The sequence below is a fragment of the Morus notabilis genome, unplaced genomic scaffold (genome assembly GCF_000414095.1).
Source record: "Morus notabilis unplaced genomic scaffold, ASM41409v2 Scaffold326, whole genome shotgun sequence".
NCBI classification, from domain to species: domain Eukaryota; kingdom Viridiplantae; phylum Streptophyta; class Magnoliopsida; order Rosales; family Moraceae; genus Morus; species Morus notabilis.
In genome coordinates this window covers 49,018-62,939 of record NW_010364880.1, presented here as the reverse complement: position 1 = coordinate 62,939, position 13,922 = coordinate 49,018, and the positions used below count along the sequence as shown (strand labels likewise).

Below are 13,922 nucleotides of genomic sequence, written 5' to 3'. Positions count from 1 at the left end.
TCTAGCTCCTTGGAATTCCAAGCTTTGGGCAGTATCCAGGAGGTCATCCAAAGGGTGGTTGCAAAAGCTAACTTCCCCAGAAGAAAAATCCTATCTGGGCTTTTCTTCTGTCCACCAACAATCCTATTAAAAGCTCTAAATAGTACTCTATAACATTGTTAAACAGTTAAATATGTGTTAGCATATGTTAACTTTTTGTCATTTTGGAAAGAAAAAAAGATAGTCCATTAGTACAGGAACACTGCATCAACCGAATTAATTGGCCGAATCGAAACTGTACGAGAAAACCGCCTCGATCGAATTTATAGTTACAACATCTGGCTCTTGTTTAAGTAAAGTCATAGTTTAACATATATAAATAGTTGTTCAAGTATAAATTAAGCAAGAAGTTAAGCTGAATTTGTTACTAACAAAATGGAGCGTTGTAAGCATATGCTCAGTCAGATATCTGCTGTTTGATACTATTCCAAATATCTCCTTGAGCTTTAAGCTTGCATATACAAGTTCTTTTTTATCTTCTTATTCGCCTCTCTTTTATTCAGACTCAAGATTTTCTCGACTTTGAACTTCAAATTAAAGAATCAATTAATTAAGAAGTCCAAGTCCTCAACTTGAGAGAATGAACACTCCAGAGTCCTCAGACTTGTTTTCTGCTTTTGTCTTGATGATTAAAAGAGAAAAAGAATCAGCAAAAACTTGAAAAGAATCTCCCAGTTCATAGAAAATCACCAGTAATCTCTGCAAGAGCAGTCCCCATTACTGAAATGGTGGAAAAGAATTCGGTCTCTCATTATTATGTCTCTTTGGTATATCTTCGAAATTACTTTCATAAAAGCATGGCAGTCTTCACAAGACCGCAAGTTTTTCGCAATTCGAATTTCAGAACCCGGACTTGTTTTGATCAGTCCAAAAGCGAGAGCAAGCTTCTCACTATGGTGGCTCAATTGGAAAGCCTTCTCCTCATCATCAATTTCGAGTAGGACCTCAGAAACTTTTGGCTGATACCCTTCTTCTCTCAACTTCTTTTCTATCTCGACCAACTTCGAGTATATTTTTTCTGCTTCGGGATGACTCGAATCTCCAGCTATGAACTCATGAATTTTCCCATAAATCTCAATCTTACTAGACCCTGGTGGCTTTACAAGCCCTCTCTTGTTCATCAATTCTCTTGTCCTTGCCTTGTCATGCCATTTTCCTGCAGATGCATACACATTGCCAATAAGCACGAAACTCTCGCAATCATTTGATTCCAACTTTTGGCACTCGAGACGTTTTATCAAACGCTCTGCTCGATTCATATCTTTATGAACTTTGCAACCCCATATCAAAGTTCTCCAAAGAACCTCATCGGGTTCTATTGGCATTTTCCTAATGAACTCCTCGGCATCTCTCAAGCGTCCCGCTCTAGCAAGAAGATCCACCACACATCCATAATGTTGAATAGCAGGCCAAACTCCATACTTCTTGTGCATGGTTTTCAAGTACGTGTAACCTTCACTCACCCAACCGCTCCCCCCCCCCACCCGACATCCCAAAAAGCCGATAGAACTGCAGTCATTGTCCTATCATCTGGTTTTATGTCTAACTCTTGCATCTCATTAAACAATTCAATAGCTTCTCGACATTTCCCGTGGCTTGCAAACCCAGCTATCATAGCAGTCCAAGTGAAAACATCATCTCTTCCCACACCATCCTCGTCGAAAACTCTTCTCGCACTCTCTATGCACCCACATTTCGCATACATATCAATAAGCGCGGTTCTAACTTTACCCTTCAAACCAATCCCTCTCTCCTCAACCAGCTCATGCACTCTCCTACCGACACCCAAAGCCCCAGTATCCGCGCACGCCCTCAGAACCGACACCACTGTCGCCTCATTAACCTCAACCCCGTCCTCCACCATTTCCTCAAACAACCTCATCGCCTCCAAAGGCCTGTCATTGTCAACAAGCCCATCAATAATACACGTCCAAGACACCACATCTCTCACAGGCATTTCATCAAACAACTTATACGCGTAACCCGACTCACCGCATTTCGCATATTTATGCATCAACGAATGCCGAACATATCTATCCGAACACAAACCGGACTTCACAATCAGCCCATGAAGCTGTTTCCCAACGTGGGTCAGCCTCAATTTAGCGCACGACTTCAGGAGAAACGGGTACGTGAACTTATCGGGCCGGGGAGATACACGGGTCGGGTCGAGGAAGAAATGGAGAGCTTTAATGGGGTCGGGGCTTTGGGCGTAGGCTCTGATGATGGTGTTGAAGTGGAAAGAAGTTGGGGAAGGGAGAGAGTCGAGAATGAGGCGGGCGTAAGTGAGGTCGCCGGAGGGAGAGAGAGCGGAGAAAGTGAAGAGTTTTGAGAGGTCTTGGGTGTTGCCGGATTTGAGCATTTGGGCGTGGAGTTGCAGAGCTTGGGACACGGAGGTTATCTCCATTGAAACTAGGAAATAATTATCAAAGTACTAACTAACTACCAAGTCAAAAAGTGTAAATAATCTCGTTAACGGTTGCGCATGCATTTGTGAGAGGTAGATTACTTGTTTTCAAACATTTCTCTCGTTTTGACCGAGAGATAAGGTGCTTGAACTGGTGTATTAAAGTATGATGATATCAATGTTTCATTTCACCGATTCGAGTTTTCAGTTTTAAGTTTCTACAGTAAAAATTTATCAAAAAATGCCACATCTAACTTTTCTTGCTACAATGAAAAGCTCTCAAAAAATGTCACATCTCAACTCGAATTAAAAACTCAAATCCATGAAGTTAACAGGACCATACATATCTCCCCACCGAGTGCTGAGTATAATATTGATGTGAGCCCCACATATTTTTCAATCAAATTTGTGTATTGCGCGATGAGGCATGTTTGGGGAGCTTAATAAAAATAATTTTTGTCTTTCTGGAGGTTTCACTAGTGTTTTGATGATGTGTCAAAAGTAATTCGATTTTCTACGATCAAAACTACAAAATGAGACTTTCAAAAAAATACTTTTGAATAGACTTTAAAATTTATACTATAATTTTATTATGACATTATAAACTTTGTTCTAACATGTTTATTACTTATTAGAAAATTTTAAAAGTTTTGACCAATTAAACTCTCTTATCCAAGTACTTACTAAAAATTCACAACTTTTACTTTTTTTGTTATACAAAAGTAAAATCCATACCAAATGAGCGCATAGTCGTGTATTCGTGTAGGTAATATGAAAAAGTAACAAGTATATTTCAAGGTTTAAACATCTAGATAGAAGAATGATTGAGAAAGATATATTAAGTAATTAATAATTGATAATCATTAGCAAATAAAAATTAATATATCAGTATTATAATCATAATGGATATATTATTAGTAGTGAGTATATTAGTAAAGTAAATTATATATAATAAATTAATATGTTAAATAATTAAAAAATAGTAATTAATAATAAATTTTTATGTTAGTAATTTACTCATAATTATTAGTTTATAAGTAATTAATTAGTGTACGAATAAAAATAATTAGTATATTAATAATTTATTACAATTCTATTTAATAATTAAATAATTAACTTTTAGTTATATAATTAAATAATAAGTTACTATTATTTACTTAATAATATATTATTTGAGAAATTACATGATCAGTTTTTAATAATAATTCTTTAAATAATAATTACTTACTAATTATCAAAATTTCATTATTATTTATAAAGATTTACACAATTATTAATTATAATTTAATATTAATTGAATAATAATAATTTATTTATTATTTATAAACTATTTATTAATTAATAGATTACAATTATTAATTATATGATTGATATATTTAATATCTAATTAATAACTAATTAATTACTATCTATTTATTAATTATTAATTAATATATATTTATTAGTTATTAACTAATATATATTTATTAATTATTAATTATTAATTAATATATTATATAACTGGTAATTAATAATTTATTTTTTAATTTAATATTATTGGTAAGTAATAGAAATGAAAACGGAAAAGAGAAAACAACTTTTAATCATTTTTTATTATCTTCACGAAAACCATTCTCAATTTTTTTTTTCCTTTTCGTTTTCAAAACATTTGCTAAAGAAACAAGGTTTGCAGACTGTTTTCATTTTTATATCCGTGTCTTAAAAGACATGCAGAAACCTTATCAAAACAACGACCGTGTTTGGAATTGATCTCATTTTTGTTTTTCATTTTTAGAACCTCGTTATTGTCTATTAACTGGTTATGTTAATTGCCACCTATGTTTTCCTTTACACCTGACATTTCTCCTTTGCCACTCCATCTTTGATCATTTACTGTTGTCTTTGACCTTCCCCTATTTATTGCTTCATCATTTTACCCCTGCCTCTTTCACTTCTGTTTGGCTAGCTGACATTCCTTGTTTAAGGCAGTGCTCCCAATATCTCAAGTACTATTTATGATTTTTTTTTCATACGTTTTTAATATCTGTTGTTGATGCTGTGTGTATTAATTTGTTATATTGTCATTGCTTTGTGTCGTTTCCTAAAATGAGAGATAAATGAAAAATGATTTTTAGTCATTTTTCATTTTTTGTTTTCATTTTCTCCTCTCTCGAGTAGAGAGAGAGACATTAATGAGTTTTTTTATACTGAAAATAATCTCTTGATAAAACTACCAAACACATTTCAAAAATGATGTCTGTCTAAGATTGAAAACGATTTCATTTTCATGTTCATACAAAAAATAAAATCATTTTGGAACGAGTTTCAAATGCCCCAAACAAAAAACCAATTACAAACACACTCGTTAAGCCTAAGTTTCACTTCAAACTATATATTAGACGTACTAACTTAAAATTTTTAAAAAGTATTGTTACACCACGGTCGAGCAATTGATCGTTCCTTTGGACAACAAGCGCCGAGGCTTCCATGTCGAGAATCGGTCGCTGGTGTCGAGGAGACGACAATACTTAAGGCGCCCTGTATACGTCGAGAGTTCATGCGGGATAACGTGCGTCGAGAGCCCTGACGGGTGGTAAAGGCCACGACATCGAGGTATCAGCCTAGTCCAATTTAAAGATAGTCCTGTCAACTCAAGGAAAGATACACTGTACCAACTATACTGTTAAAGTCAAGAAATCAGGTAACCGGTAAAGGTGGTTGGCCTGACCGGGGAGCTGTAATCATGAAAATACAACTGTCAAATCCCAGAATTTAGGGATAGAGGATAATCTCCTCGGAAAATATAGAGGAAGTCTCTCATGTGTACAAATAAATAGAGCCATGAGAATTCATTAAGTTTTTTACGCACTATTCTACTACTCCAGAGAGATTGTAATCAACAAAGTATTAGTGCATCCACAAGTAGATTATGCCAAGAAATCTTGCCGAACCACTATAAATTCTTGTCTTCTCTACATTATTCCATAGCATTAATCCTTAATTAATCCGTGAGAGGTTACTGTGAATGTTCTCAGAGAATTAATATTTAGTTGACAGAAATCCACTGTCAACAAGTTATTAAAAAATCAATTATCCCAAGATAGAGCTGCAAGATTATACCGAATTAAACGGACAGGGCTGAGGCCCGCCACTGTTAGCTAGGCTCGGGCCGGGCTGGCCCTAGATTTTTTAAGCTTTGGGCTGAACTAGACCGTCCATTTTTCTTTTAGAGTCGGCTCAGCCTGGCCTGATCCAAACATCATATTTTTAAATTTTTTTTTTGAAAATACCTTATAAAACTTTGGACATAGACAGACAGTCCCTAAGGGCCCGTTTTGTTCTCTGATTCGAGTTTTTAATTTGAGTTGAGATGTGATTTTACGTGAGAACTTTTTATTGTAATAAAAAAATTAAATATGACTATTTTTAAATATTTTTTATAATATTAAAGTTTAAATTCTAAACTTAAATTAATAAAATAAACTGAACATAAATTTTTTAAATTTAGAATCAACTAAATCAATCATCTCTCTTTTAAGATCAACTTAACTCGACAGCGGCCCAAATTTATACGTCTATCTCAAAATGCTATTACTTTCACCACGTGGATGGGCCCATGAACATAAACTGCCGTGTCCGAAAGTCCCGCTCAACCAACAAGTCATTTACCCAAACGAAGCATCGCGAATAACGACGTCGTACAATCTGTCTTTCTTCATTCCTTCCATCTCATTCACGGTCTGGCAACTGTCAAGTGTCATCTTGTCCCTGTTATTTTTAAAAGCTACCATCTCACTTCTCTCTCTCTTTTTCTTTACAAAAAAAAAAAAAAGAAAAAATAAATAAAATTAAAGGACTAAAAGCTTGATTATTCTCTCAATCTGGGCTATTCCTGTTTCCCACTTAAAGATTGTTACTAACCTCTGGCTCTCGTAAGTTGTTTTTGTTCCCCAGCTTATTTGTTTAATTTTCACATTTCCTTCTTTTTTCTTTTAAATAAATTTTTTTCCTGTTTTGTTTGAAAAAAAAAATTATAAACAAGGAGCTAATTTTCCCTCGTTTTTTGGGTTAAAGTATGAAACTTTTTGATCTTTTTAGCAAAAATAAAATAAAAGATGTATTTATTTATTGATTTTCTTCCGTTTCAGAGTTTTTGTGATCTGACGAAAAGAAATGGTGAAGGAGACAGCTTATTATGAGATATTGGGTGTCCATGTTGACGCCTCTCCTGCTGAAGGCTTACTATCTCAAGGTAAATAAAATTTTCATCTCTTTAAAATTTTCTAATTCATGGTTTTTTTTTTTGAAATTTGGAAAATGAAAATGTTGTTGAACCTGGAGAAAATAGAAAATGGGTGTTGCCCATCTCAAAAGTTTATAGGCCGTAGACATTAGTTTCTGGGTCGTTATAATTTGGATGTTTGTTATGTTCAACAGAAGGATTCTATTTTCTTCCACCAGAGGGCGGTGCACTAGTTAGGATGCCTTTTCTCTCTCTGTTTTTTTTTTCTTGGATAATTTTAAGGTTCGATACTTCATAGCTTCGCTTTGAGGTCCCTAGCTATCCGGTCAATGTACCGTGCGGCGGTAATGAGAGTGGAATTGAGTTCTTTGAATAGAATTTGATCGGGTCCTTTTCGTAATATTAGCGGGCTTGAGATTTTTGCTATAGATAAAGAGGACGGGGACGAGATGACATGACACTAATGATCCTTCCTTTTATATCAGCAGAAAGAGATTCAAGATTCTTTATGTTACTATTTAGAGTTCCAATGAATTAATCTGGGTTGATAGAATTTGTAGATGCATGGATTGGAATATATACTTCTTTTACCCTTATACTTCTCCCTTGGCAATATCCTTTATTTTTTGCAGCTTTTCTGCTTTTCAAATAGTTGGATGAGTTAAGAGAATTTGAAGGTACATTGCTTGGAATATATGCTTAAATCTTTCATCTTTTTGCAACTTTTGAGCTTCCACACTACCGCCTAGTTATCCCATTACTCGGACAGCCTAAGAATTTTACGTGTGAAAGAGCCATTGCAATCTGTCCCGCTTTTTAAAGCCCGCCATAGGAAAACAGTCTAAGAAGGACTTTTTTAAATGTTAGTGTTGTTGTTCATTTCATTTCATGCATTGTTTTTAGATTGGTTTTTCTGGTTTCCTCCTCATATTTTGAGGATTTCAAATTGTTTTTTTTTTTGTTTTTGTTTTTGTTTTTTGTTTTTTGAGCTTTTACAAGGAGAAAAGTAGTATGGTTTATGGTGATGGCTATTTCTCCTCAATTACACCATGGTTCTATGTCTTCTTTCCAGGCCAGGCTAGTTCACCCCGATAAAAACCCTGGAGATCCAAAAGCAGCTGAAAATTTCCAGGTATGTTGATATAAGCTCTGAGTTTAGTTATGCATGCAGGATAAATATACTGATATTTTATTGCATCTAAATTACACTTATAACTAAAAGCTTCTACTTTTTGGGGAAGTACAAGATTGGATAAGGAGAGATAGTAACATTATGCTAATTTGTATGGCTGGAGTGGGTTTTTTTATTTATTATTTATTTTATTTAAATCATGTAAAAGAAGAAATTTTGAAATCTCTTGGCATCTCTCTGTTTTTTTTTGGATCTCTCGTCCATCTTTAATCTTTTTGTACCCTTTGTTCTGTGCGTTTCTTAATAAAATTTTCGCTTGTTTCTTTTTAAAAAAAAATAATAATTTGCTGGCACTCAATTTCTGGGTTATGGTATTGGTACATGCATAAAGGCACTAGGTGAAGCTTATCAAGTTCTGAGCGATCCTGAGAAGCGTGAAGCGTATGACAAGCATGGAAAGGCAGGGATACCACAGTAAGTTTAGGAGAACCTTGAAAATTTAGTAACACCATATTACCATGCCAAACGTAGATTTCTTTGTTGCTTGAAAAGATAATGTGGGTGTGATGTAACTTTTGAAAATTAACTCGTGATCCACCTCGTTTATACTATCTAGTTACTTGAAATCATTATTTGCCCAATCTAAGACGATTTCTTGATTGATGAATAGTTCTCCCCTAGAGCATTATCCATCGGTGGTTCTATGAACATTTGCTGATATGGTGGTTATTTTATTTTTTCTTTTTTTGGTGGTTGTAAGAGAATTACTTTTCTTCATTGTTAACATCTATTTTTGATAGGGTACAACTCTAAGCAATCAATCTTCACTATGCTCTGAAGTGATAGGTTCATCGTATCAAAAGAAGTAGTTCAACTCACTGATTTATCATTGATTTGTTAATCCATTAGATACATTGTTGTTGCCGGACCAAGATATATTTAAGAAATGGAGGGAAAAGAAGAGAGAAAAGAAGAGGACAATGGAGAATTTGTGTAAAGTGAAAATACAATCACTAGATTTATTTACAGTTGAATTAAACCTAATAATAAGATAAATATAACATAATAATGAAATAAAATTAACTAAATCTTAAACAATCCTGATAGATTAAATATAACAATAAATTCCTAATACTTATATCTTGTTCCTCATCAATAGCTTATCTATTTTCTTAAATTTCTATTCTACTTGTTGCTCTATATATGAAGGAAAACATGTGATATGGTATCTGTCAATTCAATTTATTATGCATTGTCAGAGACTCCATGGTGGACCCTTCAGTTGTGTTTGGAATGCTTTTTGGAAGTGAACTATTTGAAGATTATGTTGGTCAACTTGCTTTGGCATCTTTGGCATCTTTGGCATCTATTGAAACTGAAGAAGAATCTTATGATCCTGAAGTCCGACAGCATAGAGTTCAGGAGAAGTTGAAGGTGTACTTTTGAAGTATTTTTTAGATTACCTTGATTTTGCAATGATCTCAACTGAAAGTACCTCTTCGTCTTTTCAATAGGCATTGCAAAAGGCGAGAGAAGAAAAGCTTATATCAATTCTAAAAGATCGCCTTCAGCCATTTGTTGAAGGTCGTGTTGACGAGTTTGTGAATGGGACGAAATCTGAAGCACAGCGTCTCTCAATAGCTGGTAAAATTTTCATTCATATGCTTTAAAAATGTTATAACATTCGTTTTGAAAGTTTTCTAAAAGCCATGACCTTTGACTCTCGAAATCCATCTTGAAGAAATCTGTTTCAATAGCTTTCACAAATTAGCCTGGAAAAAGAATAATGAAATTCCAACTGTAACAAAAATAGAAAGAGATTTCATCTTTTATGATAATTCTCAAACAAGGACTTGATGAGGATGAAAACTATGTGTGTGCTTGTCTTGTATACAAATTGATGAGATCAGAGAAATAATTCACAGCTTAAACACCCAATGAGAGAAAATATGGATTATATTGATCGATCAAAAGTTGAGTAAACATAACAGAATCTAATGAAGCAGAAAAGAGAAAGGAAATTAAGCTAAGGATAGGTGGAATATTTGAGAGTTCACTTGTAACGCCCCCTAAGCTAGAAGGTCATTTTATTTATTTACTTGTATTAGCCAGCCTAAAAAGCGCTACTTGTCATAATCTTCTCAATGTTTAAATTATAATCCAAAAAGAAAATTAAGAGGTAGCGAAATAATTTTAAATAATAAAAAGAAACACTTAGAGAAAATATGCTTAAACTATCATTTACTTCCAATGATTCTAAGTAAAGTTTACAGTTCTATCACAAAATAAAACATAATTCTCTCTAAGCAACATCTCCACTTGTCATGGGACTTCAGAATCTCGTACCCAGTCAACCTTCTGTCCTATTTACCTAGCAATACCACCAACTTGTATCACAAGAACTACATGAGCTAAAAGCTCAGTAAGCAGAACTTATGCATGAACATATACTTTGCATGAGGATGCCGTGAACAGTCTTTTGGGTACCCTGAAGTGTGGTACTTAACTGACGATGATAGGCCGTGGTTTTCGGAACCTGTTCATCATGTTTTGGCCAATAAAATATAATAATACGGGACTTCCATACTTGGTCTTTCGACCTCAGGTATTTGCCGTATTCAGTCTTAGTCTTTGTGGCTTTCCCATACCGGTCTTTTGACCTCAAGTATTTATCATCAGTCTTTGGGTCCACCGGTCCCACCTGCGTCCCGTGCCTACCCGACCACAAATCAAGTACCATACTTCATTTTGGGAAAATCCTCATTTCTCTTTATAACATATTTCGTATGACGTGTCATATCATGTCATGAATGCTTAAATGTACAATGAACATGTAAATTTGCCATGCATCCATACACTTCATAAATCACCGAGACATATAAGTGCACATAGTTACGTAGACATAGCAAACATAATAATCATAATATTATTCTTGTGAGACAGTTGAAGATTCTACTTACCTTTGCTCACGATACTGTAAAGAAAAGTCTCTAGCTTCCCTTATTTTAGTATCTTAGAAGCTTTCAGTAATCTTGAAACGGAGGAAGTACTAACTGAGCTGAAATTAGTTTCTCTACGGTATTATATATATATATATATATCTAGAATAAGGAAATAATACTTTCTTTTTTTATATCATAACACATGCTGATATACATATATATCGAATCCTTAGTCATGTGGGCAACTGACTCCAATATTCTTTGTTTTCTTCTTTTTCTTTTTGGTTCTCATCCACTGAAATGGTAAAAGTATATGGGCTTGTTCTTTTGGAGTTTAACTTGAGTATAATTCTTGAGTTAAATTTGAGTTATAACTTGAGTTGAACTTGTAACTTGAGTTTGTGTTTGGTTGTGTACATTTGAGTTATGGTTTGAGATAAGAATCTTTTTGAGTTTGTGTTTGAGTGAGTCAAAACTTAAATTTGTATTTAGATAGTATTTTAATAAAAACTCAATGCTGATGAAAAATTTTAATAGGGTATATGGGTCGGGTTTTATTCGTCTTTTCGTTGTCAACGCATAGAAAAAAAAATCATCTCAATCAGAATTAAAACGAAAAAGTTTTAGCATTTTTAAGAATAGAAAAAATATTGTTCATTAATTTGAGTTCGAGTTTCTGAACTCGAGTTGAAGGGGAAACTTGAACTCGAGTTTTAGTCCTAAACTCGAGTTTGAACTCGAGTTTAAACTCGAGTTTAAACTCGAGTTTAACTTAAAAGAACATGAACTCGAATAAAGTTGTAACTCGAGTTACATTTTTTTGAGGTTTTCACTGAAAAGAACAAGCCCTATATTACCTACACAGCCACCTATTTATCTACACAAATCTAGAAAAACTATCGTACTTAAAAAGCAACAACAACTAAACTAATATAATAATCAATTAAATAAAGCCAACACAAGAGATTTTACACAAGTAACGTGAAAGCTACTTGATAGCTTCTAATTTCCCAACTTGATATTACATCCACGTATTTTGTTTTAATAAAATAGAGCTCAAAGAGTGGGTGTTACACCACTGCTTCCAATGAGCCTAGCTCTTCTGGCCAAAAGATGCAAGTTGATTGATAACCCTCCCCTTGCATCTAGCTCACTTTTTATTCCCTCTCTCTAACAACTTCCCAACTGAATTTCCAATCCCAAGACATTCTATTCCCTAACCGACTTCACTTGTTCCTGCATAGCGAATTATCTCCTGCACCAATCACTCCACGCCTTCTGCCAACTTAGCAACTTCCTTTACGCATTCACCACTCGGATCTGGATCCATCCCCACGACCGCTCCTCTTGGCCCACTTGCTGCCTCTTCGTCCTTCGTGCATATGTAAAACGCACTAGAGGTCTATCAATACCCCCCCGGCCAAAGTTTCACCTTGTCCTCAAGGTGATAGTGGGGAAATTGATGCGTGCTTACATCATAGCTAGCTTTCCCACGTGTCTTCATGAAGAGGAAGACGAGCCCAACGGATCAACACCTCAAGCTAAGGAACCGAGCCATGAAGATGCTGGTGCACTCCAAGCAGATTAGCGGGTTTAGCCCGCAGCGCCAAATCTGCCGTGAGAGGAGGAAGGCTTGGGAAAACAGGTTGGTATACTCCAACGGCCCAACGAAGTTGGGAGACACGAAAAACAGGGTGAATAGTAGCTGAGTCAGGCAGCTGTAGGCGATAAGCAATAGTACCTACCTTGGCCAACACGTCAAAGGGTTCGTAATAATGTGAAGCCAGCTTCTCATTGCGATGTTGAGCAAGAGACTTCTGCCAATAAGAGCGTAACTCGAGATCCACCAAATCTCTGACTTCGAAATGGACATTGTGCCTCTTGCCATCCGCAAAGGATTTCATGCGTTGCTGGCATGTAGCAAATGGTGCTTGAGCGTCTCAGCATAGCATCACGCTCCTCAAGTTAGTGCTTAATAGAATCCACAGGAGACGAGTTGGATTATGCAGCAAGGGAGGTGGATCGCGGCCATAGAGGACTCGAAAAGGAGTAGTATGAGTGGCAGAATGAAAGGAGCTATTGTACCAATACTCAGCCCAACGAAGCCACTTAGCCCGCTGCCTGGGCTTATCCGATACATAACAATGAAGGTAAGTTTTGAGACAGCGCTGAGCACCTCTGGTTTGGCCATCCGTTTGCGGGTGATATGCCTTACTGCGAGTCAAAGTGCTGCCTATCTGCCCAAAAAGGTCAGTCCAAAACAGGCTGAGAAAAATTTGATCCCGATCAGTCACAATGGATTGGGGCATGCCATGTAGCGTACTGCTTTGCGGACAAACGGGGATGCCACCACCAAAGCTGAGAATGGGTGCTTAAGAGGGATGAAGTGGCCATATTTACTTAACTGGTCCACCACCACTAGAATTGAATCAGAGCCATCGGACTTAGGCAAGCCCTCAATGAAGTCCATAGAGAGGTCTTCCCAAACTTGCTCAAGGATGTGCAAAGGCTGCAATAATCCACTTGGGTCTAAGGCTACGTACTTATTTGTTTTGCAAACAGTACATTTGGCAACATACTCCATCACCACTTTCTTCATTCCAAAACAAACCATTTCGCAACAAGGCGTCGATAGGTCTTTAAAACCTCGGAATGCCCCCTATCATGATGCAGCTTTAGCAGCTAAAGCCGCCTATACAATTTACTTACACAAGGAGAAAGAAGGGCAAGTCAGTTAGTGGTTAGTTACTGGAGTCTGTTGGGTATTGGGTGTTAAGTGCCAACCTGGCAGAGTTAGTAGGGAAATAGTGGGGAACAAATATAAATAGGAGTTTTAGCTTTAGGAAAAGCAAGTAATTTTTTGAATTTTTTAGGAGAGAGAGTTAGGCGTCTCGAAAGCCTAGCATTTATGTAAATCATATTGTGTTGAAATAAAGACTGTCAATTCCGATTCTTTTCACTTTCTATCAATTCCGTTATGTATTGTTGAGTTCTATCATTTTGGTATATGAGCGCTTTTTTCTTTTTTTTTTTTTGGATGGCGGGAAAGAATACTAGTGGAAGAATTGATGCGGTGGAGGAGGGATTAGGTTCGTTGAAGAATGATGTTGAAACCATTTTAAGCAAGATTGCGATTCTTGATAAAATTGAACAATGGGTACATCAAATGGAGAATGCCGA

General features: G+C 35.7%; 1 protein-coding gene and 1 pseudogene across 1 annotated transcript in view; one reads left to right on the top strand and one right to left on the bottom strand.

Moving 5' to 3' along the window:
- Nucleotides 1-725: 725 nt before the first annotated feature.
- Nucleotides 726-2,547, bottom strand: LOC21392102 (annotated as a pseudogene).
- Nucleotides 2,548-6,142: 3,595 nt separating this feature from the next.
- LOC21392101 (chaperone protein dnaJ 10) overlaps nt 6,143-13,922 on the top strand; it is a 19,729-nt gene continuing 11,949 nt past the window's right edge. The window contains 7 exon segments of the mRNA XM_024171483.1: nt 6,143-6,357; nt 6,574-6,657; nt 6,659-6,677; nt 7,741-7,800; nt 8,192-8,274; nt 9,060-9,234; nt 9,315-9,444. Coding sequence (XP_024027251.1) covers nt 6,599-6,657; nt 6,659-6,677; nt 7,741-7,800; nt 8,192-8,274; nt 9,060-9,234; nt 9,315-9,444 — 526 coding nt within the window. The 5' untranslated portion in view covers nt 6,143-6,357; nt 6,574-6,598.